Source organism: Corvus hawaiiensis, chromosome 7 (genome assembly GCF_020740725.1).
Source record: "Corvus hawaiiensis isolate bCorHaw1 chromosome 7, bCorHaw1.pri.cur, whole genome shotgun sequence".
Lineage (NCBI taxonomy): Eukaryota > Metazoa > Chordata > Aves > Passeriformes > Corvidae > Corvus > Corvus hawaiiensis.
In genome coordinates this window covers 29231853-29250355 of record NC_063219.1, presented here as the reverse complement: position 1 = coordinate 29250355, position 18503 = coordinate 29231853, and the positions used below count along the sequence as shown (strand labels likewise).

The 18503-nt window shown below is 46.7% G+C and overlaps 2 protein-coding genes across 4 annotated transcripts; one reads left to right on the top strand and one right to left on the bottom strand.

The window, feature by feature from the left end:
• Positions 1–590: 590 nt before the first annotated feature.
• On the bottom strand, positions 591–8331 carry TSN (translin). 3 transcript variants are annotated; one of them, XM_048310359.1, is made up of 8 exons: positions 8192–8331; positions 8025–8118; positions 7833–7924; positions 7687–7729; positions 4180–4276; positions 3251–3366; positions 2523–2602; positions 591–2175 (listed from the first exon to the last, which is right to left on the bottom strand). In XM_048310359.1, the coding sequence occupies exons 1-8, from the start codon at positions 8255–8257 to the stop codon at positions 1939–1941; spliced, it is 825 nt and encodes a 274-aa protein (XP_048166316.1). In that variant the 5' UTR covers positions 8258–8331; the 3' UTR covers positions 591–1938. The 3 variants fall into 3 exon arrangements, with proteins under 3 accessions (XP_048166316.1, XP_048166317.1, XP_048166318.1); XM_048310360.1 differs by having other exon boundaries at positions 7836–7924; XM_048310361.1 differs by lacking the exons at positions 7687–7729; positions 7833–7924 and having other exon boundaries at positions 8192–8323.
• Positions 8332–8622: 291 nt separating this feature from the next.
• On the top strand, positions 8623–13256 carry NIFK (nucleolar protein interacting with the FHA domain of MKI67). The gene is given in 7 exon segments (XM_048310357.1): positions 8623–8775; positions 8847–8972; positions 9704–9812; positions 10505–10716; positions 11388–11468; positions 12674–12818; positions 12821–13256. Coding segments are annotated over 7 exon segments (870 nt in total). The 5' UTR covers positions 8623–8631; the 3' UTR covers positions 12874–13256.
• The last annotated feature ends 5247 nt before the right edge of the window (positions 13257–18503 follow it).

Here is an 18503-nt window from a genome sequence, read left to right as displayed (position 1 = left end):
TCTGCACAGCCTTAGGGTGTTGGTTTATCCCTCATCTCTGCTTTTGGCAGTAAAACTGGCTTAAGCTCCTTCCTTCCTCCCATGTCCACAGTGCTGAGGAATGAGCAAACACTGGCACAGGGCAAGAACAAAGAAATACTTTAAAAGCTGTTACATTGCCATGGGGCTCAGGAAGTTACACCCTCATTTTCTTCAGCTGTGAAAGGGGAATATTACAATCTCCTCATGTTAAGTGACATAAGACACGAAGGATGAGGACAAACAGGAAAGATTATGAGATGCTCTGAAGATAATCTTGCCACCTCTTGGATTGGTAAAGATACACTCCATAGCTCTCCTATTTTACCTGGTGAAATTGCTCAAAATTAAAAAAAAATTTTAAAAAAAGCCTATGAAATGTGTTGCAGCTTGACTTTGCACTTGGCAGTGTTAGGAGTGCGCCAGTGAACAGCTACAGCCAGGGGAGGAACTCCATTACTGCCCAAAGACAGCTGAAGGATGAACTGCAATGCTGGTATTTCAGAACAGGCTCCCAGCAAGGGAAGCAAACAACAGCAGATGATAGACAACAGGCAGAGGTACCCAGTGGCCAAAATCAAAGAACAGCTTTTATTGGCCATAATAACCAAGAAACCATTTTCTTCCAATAAACAAAACAACCCCCTAATTCAAACAGTGGTAAATCTTCACTAAGAAACCGAAACACCAACAAACCCCACATAAACTTAACTGTTCCTGTTCATCCTCTGAAGTATTCCTCCTCCTCTTAAAGAAGTTAGCTGTTCTCCTTAACCCTCCTGCACCACCAGAAGTAGGAGAATGGCAAAACTCAGTCATTTAGGACAAGAGAACAAGCACATGGGGAGGCATGAGACTGTCCACTTGAACACATTAAAGAGGCTGTTGGTGTTTGCAAACATCTTACATACAATTACTGGAAGTAGTAAGTTCTGTGTTTCTTGAGATACAAGCATTTTACTACACAAACTATAGTTTTATGTTTGGTTTTTTTTTAATTCCAGGATAACAGGTACAGTTGTGGCCTGTACAGCTTGTTACAACTCAGACACCACTGCAGTTTATCAGTTTACACTTCTCTTTTCAGAAAACTTGGAAGCTAAAAAAACATAAAAATTGGTTACACTGAGCTCTCAAGGCAAATCATCATTTAAAACTCTGCATTTACTCATGCCAGTAAAACAAATGCCAGTAAAACAAACACCAGAGAAAGCAGGTGTCTAAAAAAACCCTGCTCTCCCTGGTAACTGAAATCTTTGTGGAAAGAAAATAAAAAAAAGAGAGGGGATGGGAGATATGGCAGGGTGCAAGACACCAGTTCCAATGGAGGAATTCTCAGGAGTATTTTCACTAATTTCTCAATTAAAGGAGATACATTAACAGAAACCATTAAAAAAGAGATCTGGTTCATAAACAGTTATGCAATTTTTTTCAACTTACGTAAGTGAAAATTTAAGAAACAAAAAGGCAAAAAAAAAAATCAGTGTCTTAAAAAAATCTGATATTTACACACTGTGTTTCTTAAAAGATTCCACGTGTCTGCACTGAGCTGTGTGCTGTGCACACATCTCTGAGGGCGTGTGAGCAGAGACAGCCACAGCACTTCCCAGCCAGAGCAGGGAAGAACACTACAGAACTAATGGGAATCTCAGCTCATGGGAGTTACTAACTACTATTGTTGCTGTGCAGAGAACGGCACCGTGTGTTTGACAGAGGAATTCCACTGGAAACAGAGTCTCCTGTCCTAACCTAGACATGATTTTACAAAACATCTAATGCCTGTACTACACCTTTTGTAAGAAAATAGAGAGCAGCTTTGAGCTGCAGTTCTTCTAAACTACTGTAGGAAGGCTTCTCTAGGTACTTCCTAAATTGGCAACCATCTGAGGTAATCGACGATGCTGTTCAAACGAGCATCCTTCACTTCTCTCCGCCTCCACCAACTGTTGCCTCCTTATTGAGTCCTCTGATCGACAAGTCATAAACCACTTCCTCAATTTTCTTGACATCGTATTTGAGGCCATCGTAGCGTTTCCTCAGGGAGTCATTCTTCAGGTTGAGGAGGCGGAAGCCAGAATCCAGCTCGTTGATAAAGGCTGAGATGCGGAGAGGGCGGGAATAGTCCCCAGCTGTGACACTGTTCACTGCCAGCCTGGCCTGCGAGAGGAAACACCGGAGAACATCAGCACAGCACCCCCCCCACGTCACATCACTGTCCCCATCAGTTACTGTACCAAATGAACCACTTGTGTTCCAGGCAGTCAGATTATTTGTACTTAGATCTAACTCTTTACTGACCATAGTTCTGCATTTTCAATCAAATGACTAATGTAAATCTTAAAAGTATCGCTGAGGAACATGCAGAGAAGCATCTTGCTACAAGTCCAGATCAAGGTGTTGTGTATCATAACTTCCACGAACAACCCAGGAAAGCTAAAAAAACACATTACTTTTGTTTTTAAGGTCAGTTTCAAACCAAATACGTGCACAAGTATCTTTCTTACCAGCTCACTGGCCAGAGTTAATATGCCAGAAAGATAATCTTCAATGTCCAGGTGAAAACCCCGTTCCCGATCAGCTTCAACTGAGACAAAAACAGAGCAGTGATGAGGTGGTGCTGAGCACGAGCAAACCCAGCCACCTTAAATTGCATTTGTTTACTGGAGCTAATTTGAAATATCAAATTTATGAAATATTATTACAAAATAAAAGTCAGCCTTTTCCTGTATGTGATGGAATTACAGCCTCTCCTCAGTTCTCGATTCAGCATCTTGTACATCCTCAACTGTACCTCCAACAGGGTAACTCGATTTACATCTATATACAAGATGTATTTTCCTTACTTTTTTTCAAATCTTTTGCTCTGTGAAGATACAATTCTTTTATGACAAAGAATTTAATCTGTTTTATGCACTTTTTAAATACCAAAAGCAAGAATTCAGAGAAACAAGCTCTCATCTTTGTGTTATTCTTTTGGTGCATTTACACACTTTGAATGAATGACTTTCACTGATGAAGAACTTATTAACAAATAAATACTTTTGTTAACGTTAGGTTTGCCAATTTCCGTCTTCTGAGAATTCGTTCTTTATATAATGAAATCAAATACCAGATAAACTCTGGAACCGATTTCCCGGGAAGAAATGAAGTTCTGCCATTTCCCTGTACCTCTGAAAGCTACAATGTCTAAAAGGTCACAAGCTTTTTCTCTTCAGTTACAACATTAACTTACTCCCAAGTATTTCTGCAACAGCTTCTCGGGTCACCAATGTCTCTGACTCCAGGTAGACTACGAATGCTGCCAGGAACACCAGCCGCTGCAGCACAAACCTCCAGTGCTCATGAAACCTGCAGAAGAAACACCAGATCAGGGTATAAATAATTAATGTTTATTAATGGAACGTTAGACAACAAGCACACATTATGTGTGTGTTTTCTGCCTTTCTGCAGTGCATTTTGCAGTATTTTTGGATTATCAAAATGACACCAGCCAAAAGGCATCTCCTTGGTACTCCAGAACTCCATACCCAGGTTACCATGCCGGATGCTGACATCTGCTCGCCCCTCTCACATGCCTTCTCAGCTCCCACAGTTTTCCAGGTTGTGTTGCCCACAGACAGCCAGGGCTTTCCCTCCCACCCTCCCTCAGCAGATCTGAGCTGACAAGATTCTTATTCTTTGAAATGTTCTTGCCAGGCACTGTCCCCTTCTGGCAGCAGCAGAACGCAAAGGTGACAACTTCATTTAATGTCTGCAGAACCAAAGAGCCATTTCATGACAGATTTAGAGCTCTGCTTGCAGAAACGCCCCAAACCGAACAACTTAACTGAAATTAATGGAGCAGCAAATGCCCTGCTCCCAGATACAAGGGCAGCTCCAGCAGAACACCAACTTCTTAAGTTTCCCTTTTTATTTTTTAAGAAAGTTTCTAGAAAAATAGTTCAATATTGAGTATTTTTAGTGAAAAGGTATAGCGTTTGAGCAAAAGCATTTTTTATCTATGCTGATAAAAACCTTACACTTGTCTACCACAATGTACTTTTCAAAGAGAAAGAAGCATTCAGCCCATAAACCTTTACATTGTTATTCCAAAGCAATGATGACACATGCCCAAGCAATTCCCATATATATCTGTGTCTGGCTGTGTGTGATCCTGCACACCTGTAATACTGATCAGCAGGAAACTTGGTCTTCAAAGACTCCATCTGTGTCCTCACTGTACCAAAGTGCTCACGAGCCTTCTGACACTTCTTTGGGACTGAAAAAGAAACAGCACAGCATTCAGGGAATGAATACATTCAGGAAATGGAAATTTGACAGGCAACAGCAGTTTGTAAAGAGTTTTCCAGTGCAGACAACACTATTTATGCTTCTTTCTTGTCCAAGATAGGTTACTGACACTTGGAATCAATCTGAGAAGTATTCCTGGTCATGGTCACACCATGAGCCACAGAGGTAAAGCAGAAAGACTCCAGAATTCCAGGCTGTCTGACCTGCTCTGGGCATTTGTTTTGAACTTGAGCCAAGATGTCCCAGCAACAGCCAGATCCCAAGCAATGGAACAGCGCTGCACACAGCAGCTGGCCCCAAAGGAAACGCACACACCCCCCAAGCACTGCTGCCAGACAACTCTCACAGTCAAAGGAAAAGCAACTTTTCTTTCTCCACATTAAAATCTTATCCTGTTTTTTTCTAATCCATCTGAGTTTGGTTACATGAGGTGCAACATCCCTTCAGGAAACTGCATTTCCTGCTTTTTACGATGTATTTGAAGAGCCTGGGTTTCAGCCTGTCCAGAGTTACAGCTCTGCAGAGGAACGATCTCTTGTTCCTGTAGTAGCCACTGCCACCTCCCGTTTGCCGACAGAGTTACAGCCCCGCTGCACCTGCAGTGCCAGCGACCGACCAAAGGGCTCAAACCACAGCTTCACTGCAGCCCTTTCACAGATCCTGGTCATGAGCCAAAAAAGGCCAAAGATCAACCTGATAGGCCCTCCTGCATCTTCATGTACAGAAGCCAGGATTATTCACAGAACCTAGATCTAAAAGCTGTGATGGTTTTTACCAAATAAGACACTTAAGTGTGATTATAAAACTTCTTTCACTTAACAAAACATAATTTCTGTTTAAAAAAACAAAGGGAGGGAGCATAAACGCAAAAAAATAAAGAGCTTCAGGAGGCAGAATGTGGATGTGCTCCATGTGGCAGCCAGGATGAAAGAGCTGTGTGAGGCTCACTGAGAGCTACAGGGTTGCCTCAGTCGTGTGAGCCATCATGTGGCTGTGGGGACAGAGTAAGGAACACGTTCACATTTGGCTTCTGCCAAAGGAACCTGTGACAAAAATAAACAATCCTTACTGTAAAGGCTCAGAAAATGCCCAGTGACACACACAACCCCCAAATTCAAACTGTCCTCACACGTCCTCAGGTATCGCCTCTGATGTTCTGCTGTTGTGAGAGCAAAGACACTGAGTTGGCTCTCAGGCTCCGGAGGCCCTGCCTGTCACCCTGACTGGTATCAACAGCAGGATGCAGCACACGCTGCCCTGCCCAGCCTTCTCAGCAGTTCTCCAACTCCATTTGGGACAAGGAGCCAAGGAAGCCTGTGCAAGATGACATTTTCAAAGCCACTGCCTGGTATGAAAAGCTGTCCTCCATCAAACTTCCAATTATCCCGTGGTTCTGCTAACAGAGCTCAGCCCACACCCCTTACCCTTCTCTCTGGTAGGACAGATTCGTCAGCCCAGAGCAAACCCTTTCCCTGTTCCCACTGGCTCTCTGTTGTCTCCTTGAGTTTTCATCACTCCCTCTATTGAGGATGCAGGAATAAACAAAGGATCAACCAGGAGGCTGCAGGAAGAAGTAAATCATCTCCCACTTACAGTGGCACAAGGAGTGAGGAACGACTGGGAAAACAGCTCTAGCTGCAATTCAGGGCAACACAGCTACAGCTGTTACTCTGTCACCTGTGAACTTCAAGTAATTAACAGTATTTTTAGCTTTTAATTATTAGTTTGTATGGTTTATTCTCATTTAAGATTTTTCTAGTTCAATATAGTTTATTAATAGTGTTAATAATTTTCCTTACATCTTGGAATAAATAAGTATAAGGCCAAAAAAATCTTTATGTCACAAAGTACAGCCAGAACTCTGTTGCAATAAGAAAAATCTTCTTTCATAGTTCCAGGAATCATTATTTATCCCCTTTTACTCTACTAAGGAAGAATCATTCTAGTTTCTTAGTAAAAATGCTGTACTGCATCAAACAATGAGATGCTGTAGGAAGCCAAACATACATTTAAGGTACTACAGTGCAGAACTAAAACCATTATCAATCAAAGTGTAGTCTGAATATGTGACAACTGACAGGTGCTATTTATCCCCCAACAATGCTTCTGTTTATTTGCACTACATTATTATGCTTTAAACCTTTATTAATCTAAACGTTTCTTAACTTTCTTTACTATGCTTGTAAATATAACTTGATGACAAATTCACAGGTCTGTTATCACAAGTTAACTCCTGACCTATTAAGCATGAACTCATTATTTTTGCAAGAATTATAAGATGAGGCTTTGGGGGTTTTGCTTGGGGATTTTTTTTTGGTTGGTTGGTTTGTTTTGCATTTTTAGCTGGTTTTGTTCTTTGTTTTTTTCCTTTAACTATTCCAAATCTCTTCTCAGACTCCTCAAGTTACAGGACCAGCTCTCTCCAGGAATTAAAAATCAAGTGAAAATACACCAAGCTGAACATGGGCCTCTACTATCAAATGCTTGAAAATGACTCTGAAGTTGTTACCCACACAATGACCAGGGATTTTCCCAGGTTAGAAAACTGAGTGTCTGCTTGTGTAAATAACCCCTCAGCAGCTCTCATCTCCAGCACTGCCAGGTTTCCCAAGCAGATGGAACTTGCACTTGCCCGCACTGTTGCTCATGGCTAAACACATACCCTCTCCGAGGCCAGAGGAGCCCCAGGCCTCCAGCTCCAGCCCCACTGTGCTGAGGAACCTCTTCAGGCTGAAAACAACCAGTCAGCTCTACACGTGAGCAGAACAGCACCTGGGGAGGCTTGTTCTGTTCCCCTTCACAGGGTGGCGTGCATAAATTCCTTTCAAGAGTTTCCAGCAAAGTCAGAATGGTTGCTTCTTCTCACAAGATATTGACTGGAAAAAACCCAGCTCTTAAATGACATATTTAAGTTTATTCCAGTAGTTTTACCAGTAGGCTGAGAAATGAGGGAACAGAAAGAGCACATCTGACACCTGGGCCTGCAGAGCTGCTCTCCTGGTCTGGAGGAAACGGGCTGGCCCAGAAACATTCTGTCCAACATTCAAAAGCCTGGAACCAGGCTGGTGACAACCCAAACCTCCAAAGATGCAGAACAATTCCTGCTGTCACTCAGACATCAAGGGCAGGTCCTGCTTTTTTGGCCTTTGCAAATTCCTTTCACATTTTGCTGCATTAAGCAAAGTTTATACATGCACACAGAATCTGTTTGGCACAAACCAGATTAATGTGTGTTCCCCCCAATCCCAGTCCATCCTGAATACTCCCGAGTACTCAGGACCACAGCTTTTTGGGGTGTGGGGTGAAGAGATGGAACAGGGACATTGATACAAAGGCCCGACAAGTAATGATAAAACAGTCTATGTGCAAGCCACTTACAGGGAGACCTAAGAGCCAACTCAGCAGCCCAGGACGTGAACACCTGGAAAAGAACACAGTGCTCTGCACCGAGACAGAAAAGCACCAGGCTAGGGAGGGGAGAAAGGGATAGAACGGTGTTCCCTAAGACTGAACAACAGCTTTACTACTTGTGTGGCTTGAAACCTCCCAGCTGCGCCCTCCTCTTCCCAGCAGCCTCCGGGAAGCCCACGCTGGACTCCTCGGGAGAGCCTGGAAGCTGGAAAAGAGTTCCCAGTACAGGGGACCTCCGTGCTCCGAGGGGCACTCCCGCCCCCCGGCTGTTCCCCGCTGCCCGGGGGCGGCGGCGCGGGACTCACTGTGCTGGAAGCCGGGCCCCTGGTGCACGCCCTGCAGCAGCGTCAGGATCTCCCGCGCCGTCTGCTCCAGCGCCTGCACCACCTTCCGGATCTCCTGCGGGCACAGCGCGCCGTCAGCCGAGGCACAGCCCCGTCCCCTCCCGCGCCCGTCCCGCCCGCCCTGGCACCTCTCGGATATCCTGGTCCTGGCCGAGCGCTCCCTGCAGCGCCGCGAACATCTCGCTCACCGACATGATGCCGCCGCTTCCCGCCCACCGGGCCTTCAGTGCCGCTGGCGCGCGGCTGCCCCACGCACCGCCTGACCGCGCCGCGCCGGGTTGCCCCGAGCACCGCCTGAGCGGCCGGAGCAGCCAGGAATGGGCGAAGGGGCGGCTCCGGAGGGTGCCCAGAGAGGGCTGATGGCCCCGGGGGGGCAGCTGGTCGCCCCCAGGGCGGGAGTTTGTCGCCCCGGCGGCGTCTGTGTTTCAGGCCGCCCTCCCGTGCGAGGAGGCCGGGCCTCGTGGGGCTGCGCGAGGGCCCCTCCGCCCCGTTGCTGGGAGACGGCGTCTGGACGCGCGGCGCCGGCGCGAGGGCAGTGACGCACTTCCGGCGGCCGCGCGGAGGCAGCATGGCGGCAGAGGCGGCCATGGCGGCGGAGGCTCCTGCGTCCGCCACGGCCGTGAGGGCGGCGCCGCTCCTGGCGCTGGAGCCGCGGCTGCAGCGCCAGTTCCAGCAGAAGGTGCAGCGGACCCGCACCAAGCGAGCGACCAAGGTGAGCGGGGCGGCGCGGCGGCGGTGCGGTAAGTCCCGGCCCGGGCTGACGCGGTCGCTCTGTGCCTGCAGGAGGAGCTGACGCCGGGCGTGGTGTTCGTGGGGCATCTCCCGCGGGGCCTCTGCGAGCCGCAACTCCGCGAGTACTTCGGGCAGTTCGGGACGGTGACGCGGCTGCGGCTCTCCAGGAGTAAGAAGGTGAGGAGCGGCCGGGCGGCTGCCCCGGGGCTGCGGCCCGTGCAGTGCCGGAATGCGGCGGAGCGCTCGCAGCCGGCTGCCTGAGGCTGGGCCGGGCAGTCTCCGTGACCTCTGGGGCTCCCCCCTTGCCCAGCATGGGCCCTGGGAACGCGCAGAGGCCACAGCGCCCCGAGGCCCTCGGGAGCCCCACGTGGGACGCGGCGGGGCCGTGCCCGGTCGGACCGGCAGGGCCGGGGGCTGTCTCCGACTTGGAAGCGGCTGGGCCGCGGCTCTTGTGGTCCTTTCTTCCGAAAAGAAATTCACTCCAGTGAATTTACAGTGCCTGAGTGCACCAGTTCAACGTACAACGTGAAGTGAGTGCCTCTGTTCTAACTTACTTGTTGTTTTGTATTCGATAAATCTAATTTCTTCTCACTTCTGGGTTTGCTGTCACATTATAAGACTGCTGTATAAGCATGGAACAGCCAAACAGCAGCAAAGCAGGGCAGCTTTGTTTTTTTAACAAGTGTAGATACTGGTGAGCAGTTTGTTTTGTGTGCAAATACGTATTTTACAAATAATGTCATACCAGTTTAGGACTAAATCTGATGCTTTTCGCAATTTCAGTGAGCTTTCTGAAACTACTTGTGGTTAGCTGAGAATGGGCTATGACTTTGGAAGAATAAAATAATTTTAATAGAGCTCTTCAGGTAGCAAAGCATTGTTTCAGGTTTCTGTCTCGTCACTCACAGACTGGAGCCAGCAAAGGCTATGCATTTATGGAGTTTGAGTCTGATGATGTGGCCAAGATTGTTGCAGACACAATGAACAACTACCTGTTTTCTGAGAGACTGCTGAAGTGTAAGTATAAGCTGAATTTTAAGTCCTCAAGCATGCAAAGGAAACTTGTAGTTATTTCAGTTATCTTTTTCAACTGTGCATAGAGTCTTAGGGTTTTTTAATGAAGTTTTGTCCCAAAAATCTCTTCTGCGGGGCTGAGCTTTTCATCACGTGTAAAGAGCATGCTCAGCAGCCTTTTGGTCACTACTGCTGTCTTTTTCTCAGGGCTGATACTGCTCTTAGTGTGATTGTGTAGCATGAAATCTCAGGGTATGGTTGGGTTTGGTGTAGAGGCAAACACAGAGTTCCTTTCATGTGGAAACTCCTTGGCATTTGTACCTGCTGCAGCTGTTGTCTGTGAGGTTTCACATGAGGGGCTTTTTTGATTAAAAGGTTGATTAAATCACTGAGTTTCTCAGACATGGTGACAGTAAAACTTGCTTTGTAAGGGGTTATGAATTACGTGTTGTTGTAAAACAATTTTCTCTGCTCTTTCTGGGTGAAACTCTTAAAGTGTTTCATCCATCCATCCATCCATCCATCCATCCATCCATCCATCCATCCATCTCTCTTACTGGCTGAGGATGCAGTGCCCAGTTCAGTGTTCCTAAATCGCTGCACCAGCACGGTGTTGTAGCCATGAATGGTGTTGTGTGAGCGCCCTTGGCGGGAAGGGGAGCTCTGCTGTAATCCCATGTCTGTCTTTGGTACAGGTCAGTTCATACCTCCCGAAAAGGTCCATGAAAACCTCTTCAAGGACTGTGACAAGATCTTTCGGAAGCCTTCTCAGCCGGCTGTCCGGCGCTACAACAGGATCCGCTCCCTCGTGGAGAAAGCCAGGATGACCAAGCGCCTGCTGCGGAAGGAGAGGCTTCTACGGAAGAAGCTGGCTGAAAAGGGCCTCGAGTATGACTTCCCAGGATTTGTAAGTTTGGTGTTGTTTCGATGAGTGTGTTAAGCAAGGTGTGTTTCTAGGGTTGTGCTGAATACATGGAAATCATGTGTTTTGTGTGGAACTGGCAAAAGCACTGGAGCCCCAGGGAAGCTCATGTATGTTAGGAACTGTATAGAAGCTCCAGGAATTCAGTGGGGTGCTGTGGCTGGGCTGCACTCCCATGTGCCTGTAGAGAAGTAAATAAGTAACAACAGAGGGGAGATGTTCCTTTTCTTCTGTTGGTACAAGCAGTTGGATATTCTGTGGTTTAATACTGGAGTGCAGATCACCAAAGAACAGAGGGGCTTTGCCCAAGCCCTGTGGGAGGCTTTGGCAGGGTAGGGGGTCTGAAAGCAGGTCCCAAGACCAGAACTTCCATCCACAGCCCCTGCATGAGTGCTTGGGTCACGTACTTGAGTTGTAAGCAATTAATGCTGTTTAATGTGGAGTGTTTTTAAAATGCACAGTAGCACCTTTTCTTGTGTTGCTTTGAGTGTTTTTGTTCGAACCAGACCACCTCTGTGTCAGTCAGTTTATTACTTTAAACCTATTTGCTATAGCAAAGACTTCGTAGCTATGAAACAAAGGAACCTGTGAGCTGTTAAGTGTTCGCATCTTCACACAAGCATGTAGTGATCCACCTGATCTGTCTTGCTTCCTAGGCTGCACAGGCACTTGCCAAAAAGAGAAAAAAAGTTAAAACAGCCAAGAAAGCAAAACTGAATGTTTCTTTGAGCAGCCAGGTAAGACGGACCAGTCCTGGTGGTGTCCAGTACCACCATTCACACTGGGGTGGATGTTTAAAGTCTTCAGCTGGCACCTTCATACTGATTTCAGCACACAAAAACCTTGACATTGTTTGCTTGAGAGATGTTTGTGCTAGAAGTAGCTCCTTTGAGATGTATTAACACTCTTGAACCGGGGAGGGTGATTGAATCCTCGTGCTTCTTTCTCCCGTGGGAGCATTCAGCAGCAAAGGCTTCTGCTCAGCACATTGTAACCAGTGCCAGTCCCTCGGTGTGTCAGCCTCTACTCCCTTGAGGCTGGGGGAATGCAGGGTTCTGGGGACAGGCACCTGTACACCCCCTGCACCTGTGCTTTGAACTGACATGATGTGATCTCCTTGACGGAATCCTTCTGTTGGACCATGTTACAGTGCCAGCCTGTTTTGATCAAAAGAAAGTTGAATTGTTAATGTAGTTTAGTGCTGTCTGTCCCCATTTCCATACTCTACTGTCCCTCCTACCCCATGCTCTCCATGCATGGTATTTGGTGTTTTGGAAACAAATCCCAGGGAAAAGTAGCAGTAGAATGAAAGGGAAGTTCAGATCATCAGGACTGAGATTTGGGATACTGACGGTCTAAAAACGCTGTAAGGCTTTAACCTTTCTGTTCTGTTTCATCACTGTTGTGAGTTTGGGGGGGCGGGGGTGTTTGTTTGGGGATTTTTATTATTACTGGATTTGCTTGTGATAATTGGGACGTGGCTGGTTGTGAGGAAGACAGGATAACTTAATACATTCTCTCATCTGAGTTCTGAGGACTTAACTGAGGTAATGAAGCTGGGATGTTTCAGCTCTGCTGTGAACTTGAATGTGGCATTTCTGTATGCCAGGCTCAAGTATACTTTCCCCCCGTCCCTTGCCCTGATTCTCTTCCACTTGACTTTCTTGATGCTTTGAGTCAGGAAATAGAAAGTTTAGAAAGCAAATGTGCATTACAACACGTTAGAAAATGTGAATTAATTTCCATTTGCCGTTCACATACACTTCTTTGAAGGTGACACTTCTGTCCACAGAAATAATGTCTACAAAAGTAGCTAGTTATAAAACTAAAACAATTTCCTGAAGGAGAGCTGGGCTGAGCTGTCTTGCGGTAATACAGGGCCAGTGACAACTTTCTCTGGCAGATGGCTTTGCAGTGAACCCTGTTTTTCTGATCTCTTCAGGATCCTACTCCAGTCTGTACTCCAGCAGTGCTCGAGCGCCGGAAAGCTGCTCAGGTGGATGATGACACGGAGGATGATGAAGTAACTCTCAGGCTTCCCTCTGCCAGTGTTAAGAATGCTGTGCAGAGACCAAAGAAGCAGCCAAGGCAAAGACCAAGCCTGAAGAAACAGAAACAGACTTAAAATTTTTGCGGCTGTAGCCATGTTTTTCTCAACTTAAAAACTATTGAGCTGGAGCTTCTACAGGGTCTGCTGCCCTGGTTTGGTTCATCCTGCCTAGACTGGTTCAGTTTTTCTTAGGCAAGGACTCTGTTCACAAATCCTCTCTCTCTGGTTTAGCCATGAAGGGACCTATGGTCTTCTCTGACTACGAAGATTTTCTTGACTTTGTGCTCACAAGTGCCCATGCTGTGACACAGCTACAGTCGTGCCAAAACCTTCAGTTAATTTTGTAACTCGTGTCTAGTGCTCATTTTTTGAAAAGAAAATGTGAGGCTGTCCATTCAGAGCTTGCTAATGCAAGCAACTGTATCTTAAATTTATAATTAATGACAAGTTATTAAAAAATTTACCATTTTCCAACTTTCTTGGCTCTTGGTAATGGTTGTTCTGTTTAACTGAATGTCTGTGTTTTGTGTGAGTTCTCATATATTCACAGCAATTGAGGCTCTCGAGAAGATGCACCAATAATCAGAGCAGTCTGGGTTCTTCTGCTGGCAGTTCTGTTTGTCACTGCATTTTAGTTTCACTGCCTGCATGAAACAAGGGTATCTTCTGCTCCAGGGGGTGATAAGCACATTGAAATACTGTAATAACCAGGAGTGCAAAGGCAGGTTTTTGTCAGTAGTAGTATGAGTTCAGAGAACTGAGCGTAGCTTTTTGTGATGCATTAAGATTCATTCTTGTTCCAACTGGCTTGTCATTGCAGATGGCAGATATCCAGTCCTGTTTGAACAGGCAGCTTGACTGTGCAGTTAGAATTTGGATTTTAATACAAGTCTGAGATCTGTAGAAATCCCATTTTGGGTTCTGTGCACATACTTAGCCTTCATCTTTTGTTGTCTGAGATTAAACACTCTAATGCTGTTGGCTGCTGGTCAGGCTTGGCAGAAGATTTCAGAGGAAAGCCCAGGTGACAATAACCAGCTAGGTAGGTGGCTGGCACTAACTCCTTGGCTATTTTAAGACTTGAAGTCCTGGCAGAGAAAAATTAATCTAAACCATTGTCCTTGCTGATTCTGATCTGTCTGGCCTGATCACTGGAATAATCGTGGGGTCATAATGACATTGTCTTGGTGACTCATTAGATCATTCTCCTTTGTTGAGGAAGCCACTTGGATGAGTGCATCTCTATGCCAAATGCTTGTCACCTTGGGCAGGCCAGGGAAATCTCTTCACCAACCTTGCCTTTTAATGGAAGTGTTGCTGTGTACATCTGCAGGCTTCCTTCCCTGTGCGTTGTTTCATGAGAAGCAGGCAGTGCTTGCACCCCAAACCCGTGGGAAATACATGCTCAGCCAAGGTTTGAGATATGCATGATCACAATGGTTGGCAGAAATTGCTTACCTGTTTGTATCTGATGTGTAGCTCTGGAAAAACTTCTACCTTGATGTCACACAGCAGAGAGCAGCAGAAAAGAAGCAAAATGCATCTGCCCAGAACAGACAGTTTTCTTTTGGAGTCCGTGTTCCTGACTTTGTGTTGGGCACATAAAGATGGCTGTTGGGTCAGGATGAACCAGAAATGTGGCTGCATTTCTCCTGGTGGGAGCTGCCTCTCCTGACACACGACTCAGCTGTGTGGACATGCTGCAGCACAAGGGTTGCTGGGCTTGTAAGGAAACCCGTCCTCTCCAGGCAGAGTGGAGCGAACGGCTGCACTGGTGTGACTCACGAGTCTCTAACACAGCTTGAGAACACACGAGAAACCTGATACTGATCTTAACCAAAAATGCCCATTTCTGTGCCACAAGTGCTCCTTCCTAGGCTGCCAAATTAAAGCTGCTCTTAAGGAAACTTAGTTTATCTAGAGTAACTTCTCTGGTGCAGTTCCACATTCCCCGAAGCCTGAGCATCTCCATTCCTGTGCTTTCCATTGCAATGCCTTGGCCTGCATTTTGAGCCTGTAGTTGCTTTCTTCCCACTCTGCTTCTGTTGCTGTGCTCCTCTCTGTGCCCAGTGTTCTGCCCCTGCCTGTGTCCACTCACTGCTTTCTTCCATGTTTGACTCAGTGGCTTCTCATGCTGCTTGCAGTGCCAGGGCCGTCCTGTCTGGCTGCATGAGCTCCTGCGTGTCCTGCATGAGGGACTTTGGCTTCTGCAGGTCTCTAGGAAAGGTTTGTGCCTTTAAGCTGAAACCCTGGCTGCTGCTGGCTTTCCAGAGTCACATAGCAGTGCGAGCCTTGATGGGAAGACGTTCAAGAAAACTGTGCTTAACAATAAGGTTGCTTCCTGCCGTAATTTTTCTTTCCTTTCCTTTTGTTTGTTCATCTTCCTTCAATTGAGATCAGCTTAGATGGCAATTCTGAAAAGCAAGGAAGCAAAAGTCTGTGTTGTTGGAGGAAAGCACAGCAATACCTAGGCTACAGCAAGGAACTCTCGGCAGAAGGGCAGCTTTTCTTGGTGATAGTTTCTGTTTTTAGGCTGCCTGTGTTATTAATATACTGCTGTCCAGGGAGATGTACGTAAGCAGAAATTCAGACACCTGATACTTGCCAAACATAGTTTCCATAGCAAGTGGACAGATGTGCTGTGTCATGAGTTATGCCTCAGTCCCTGCACTGATTTTTCTCATCTCTCCAGTCATTTGTTTGTACATCTTGGACAAACACAAACCTCCTGGCCACTGATTTTAGGGCAGGCTCTGAGTTGTTTTTACTGGGATGCTAGGAGTGTTGAGGCTGTGGTTTCAAGGCATGACTTGCAAGTGCTCTGCCTTTCAGTTATGAATGACTTTGTGGAGCTGTTTTGCTGAACACTCATGTATGTGCTACTGCTTTCAAGCTTGAGAAACTTAGGTGCTAGCCAAGCCTGTTAATTTGCACTCATTTATTACAATTTCTCTGTTTTGCAGGAGGGAGCAGGGTTTAAGAGTGTTCACCATTTCCTGGCACATGAAGTACTGGAAGTAAAAGAAGAATGGGGGGGTAGGGAGGGTGGGGGAGAAAAGCAGAATTGGCTGCAAGATAGAGGGGAAAAAGGAATGATGAAACCGATGCTCACCTCTCAAGAAAAAGATACTGGTGAATGTGGCAGGGTTAGACCGCTCAAAATTAAATATGCAGTTTTATGTTTTCCTACTTGTTTTGCCTTTTAGATGTGCTGTGGGATGCCCAGGCTGCACAGAGCATGAGGAGTGTGCTGCCATCACAGTCCAAGTGCTGCTGCTTGCTCATGAGCCAAGTGAAGGAGGAGAGCAGGCTGGGCAAGTGACACTTGCTCTTGCCAGTACCAAGCCTGTTTGTTTGCATATCTGGCTTTGGAAATGGCTGCAGCCCTGGGGGACAAGTTTAAAACCTGTCTGCAAATGGCTCATGGTGCAAGGCAGGACTTGGGCATGGCTCTGAGGGGTGACACGCTCTCCTCTCCAAGTAATGCACCAGCGAGGCAGAGGGGAGCTCCAGCAAATTCCCCCTCTTGCAGCTTTCCCTTCAGAGTGCTGGCGTGTTTGGCTTTCACTTTGCTGTGCGATGCAGCTGGCTGGGGTGGGCTGTGCTTTGTGAGGTGCTGAGCACATCCCTGCCCTGGGCAGGGTGCTGCAGGTGAAAGCTGGGCAAGCAGATAACAGGAGTACAGTGAATGTGATCTCCATTATGTGTTTTCCAGGAATATCCACAAATCCTCTTGGACCAGACTCCTTCATTGTCCAAGGTGTTCAAACACATCCTCTTTTCCTAAAAACATCTAAACTCCAAATTCTTGAAATGTCTAACTCTGGGCACCAATAATGTGCACTTCTTAACCAGAGATATGCTGGAGACGACCCCAGGGTGCTGCTGGAACAGTGGGGAGGCCATTCTGTGTGTCAGGCTGCTGCTGGCACTGCTAATGCAGGCACATCCCTTCCTGCCCAAGGGCAGCAGCTGTCAGAGCAAGCTGAGGAAATGGTTAACTGTATGAGTGAGAATTCCTAAAGTGAAACACTTTATTCCGTGCAGGGTGCAGCAAGGCCTCTCATCACTTCTGCCACCCAGCATTAATTAAGCATATGGCAGGAACAGAGAGATCTTGGCTGTCCTGGGAGGCCTGGAGTAGTTGCACAGCTGTGTGTTTGCGGGCAGTAACCATGTGGCTCTCTTGTGCTGGGAAAGGAAAAGCTACAGAGAAGCTCCTACACAAGTTTTGGCTCCAATCAGGGAAGAAGGTGCTGGTTTATAATTGTCTTCACACTTGTTGTTGAAGAGAGGCAGAACTGTGAGGGCTTTGACACAGCGAGGTAAGTGTCTGCAGTGAGCCACAGGCACTGGGGTCGCTTCCTTTCCCTGTCTGCCCGTTTGATCCATCATGTGGAGTCTGGGGCTTGGCCTGGATTTGAAACTTGTTGTTTTAAAGAACAGGAAGGAAAGAAACTACTAAATCCCATTTTTATGATAGTGACTTTGGAAAGCCCTGTTCTTTTCTGTGTGTTTTTCCAGTGCTGACTGAGAGGAGCCTTGGTGAGCAGGTGCAGACCTGGAAACTGGGCTGCTTGCTCTGCAGTGAGGCATTGCTGCCAGTTTCCCACAAGGGCTTGCACAAACTCCCAGTTTGCTTGTGTACTGGTTTTTTTAAAACAAGCAGGGAAGTGGAGTTACTGCTGTCAGGGTGGCTTCACGAGGCTGAGAGCATTGCAGCATTTTGAGGGTGAAGGCAGGACTTGCCTCTCTGCTGTGCTTGCTCAGTTACTGTTTCTCACACAAGGCAGCTGTGCAGTGGGGAGTGAGCAGGGTCTGTGCCAGCTGTGCAGCAGCAGCAGCAGCAAAGCTGCTTTATCACCTGCAGTATTTTTATTTCTGTTGATGTGAGAGCTGGAAGGGCTTTGGTGTGGTTTTCAGGTGCTGAGCTGCATTTTCAGGTCTGCCTGTTAGAAGAGGGCTGTGTTCATCTGCCCAGAAGTGATGGCAGAGGAAATGTAAGACAAATCTATAAAGTTTTCCTTCAGCTGTCCCACACAAAGACTGATGTTTGTAGTTTATTAACTGGACAATGCTTAAGGTGTGTTCTGTTGAACTATATCCTTAAAAACAAATTCCAGGTTTGGAGCTGCTGGAGCTTTGTGACTGGTCTGGCAGGAGCTATGCAAGTGCAAGGGACTAATTTCAGAGGCAGTATGGATTCCTTCAAGGCAAACCTGTCTGTTGGTGTAATGTTAGTGCAGCCACATCAGATGAATCACAATCTAAGTTTTTATCCTGAGAACTCCTACCTCAGCTTTTCTCCCCCATCAGCTCATAATTTTACAAGATGAAATCCTGCCGTGTTAATATGTAGTACAGAATGAACCAGTTGGTTGTTAAGACTCATTTGGAGTTGGTGATTTGGACAGTTGGGTTTGGGTGGGCTGTTTGCTGTGTTGCCATTAAATGTCAGCCCCCTCATTGCACTCTGTAAGAGCTTCCTTTAATTTCAGTAGAAATCTGCATTTGGGGTGAAGGGTGACCTAATCTTTAAAAGGATCTTAATCCATTTAGCCTCTCTTGCAAAGCTCAGCGTTTTTTCCTTGTCGGGAGCAGACTGCATTCCTAACCTTGATGTGTCACTTTCCAGTTGGCTTAATATTTGGGAGAGGATAAAAAGGAAATGTTTTCAAAGATTGAAAGAACCCGTGCTGGTAAGGTATGCACACGTGTGATG

What these genes read in the sequence shown, in the direction of transcription:
- TSN (XM_048310359.1), bottom strand. Translation starts at nt 8,257, where the DNA reads ATGTCGGTGAGCGAGATGTTCGCGGCGCTGCAGGGAGCGCTCGGCCAG. An exon ending in GTTGGCTCTTAGGTCTCCCT is followed by an intron (nt 4,277 to 7,686) that starts GTAAGTGGCTTG and finishes TTTCTTTTTCAG; the next exon opens with TCCCAAAGAAGTGTCAGAAG. An exon ending in TAACTCTGGCCAGTGAGCTG is followed by an intron (nt 2,176 to 2,522) that starts GTAAGAAAGATA and finishes TTCCTCTCGCAG; the next exon opens with GCCAGGCTGGCAGTGAACAG.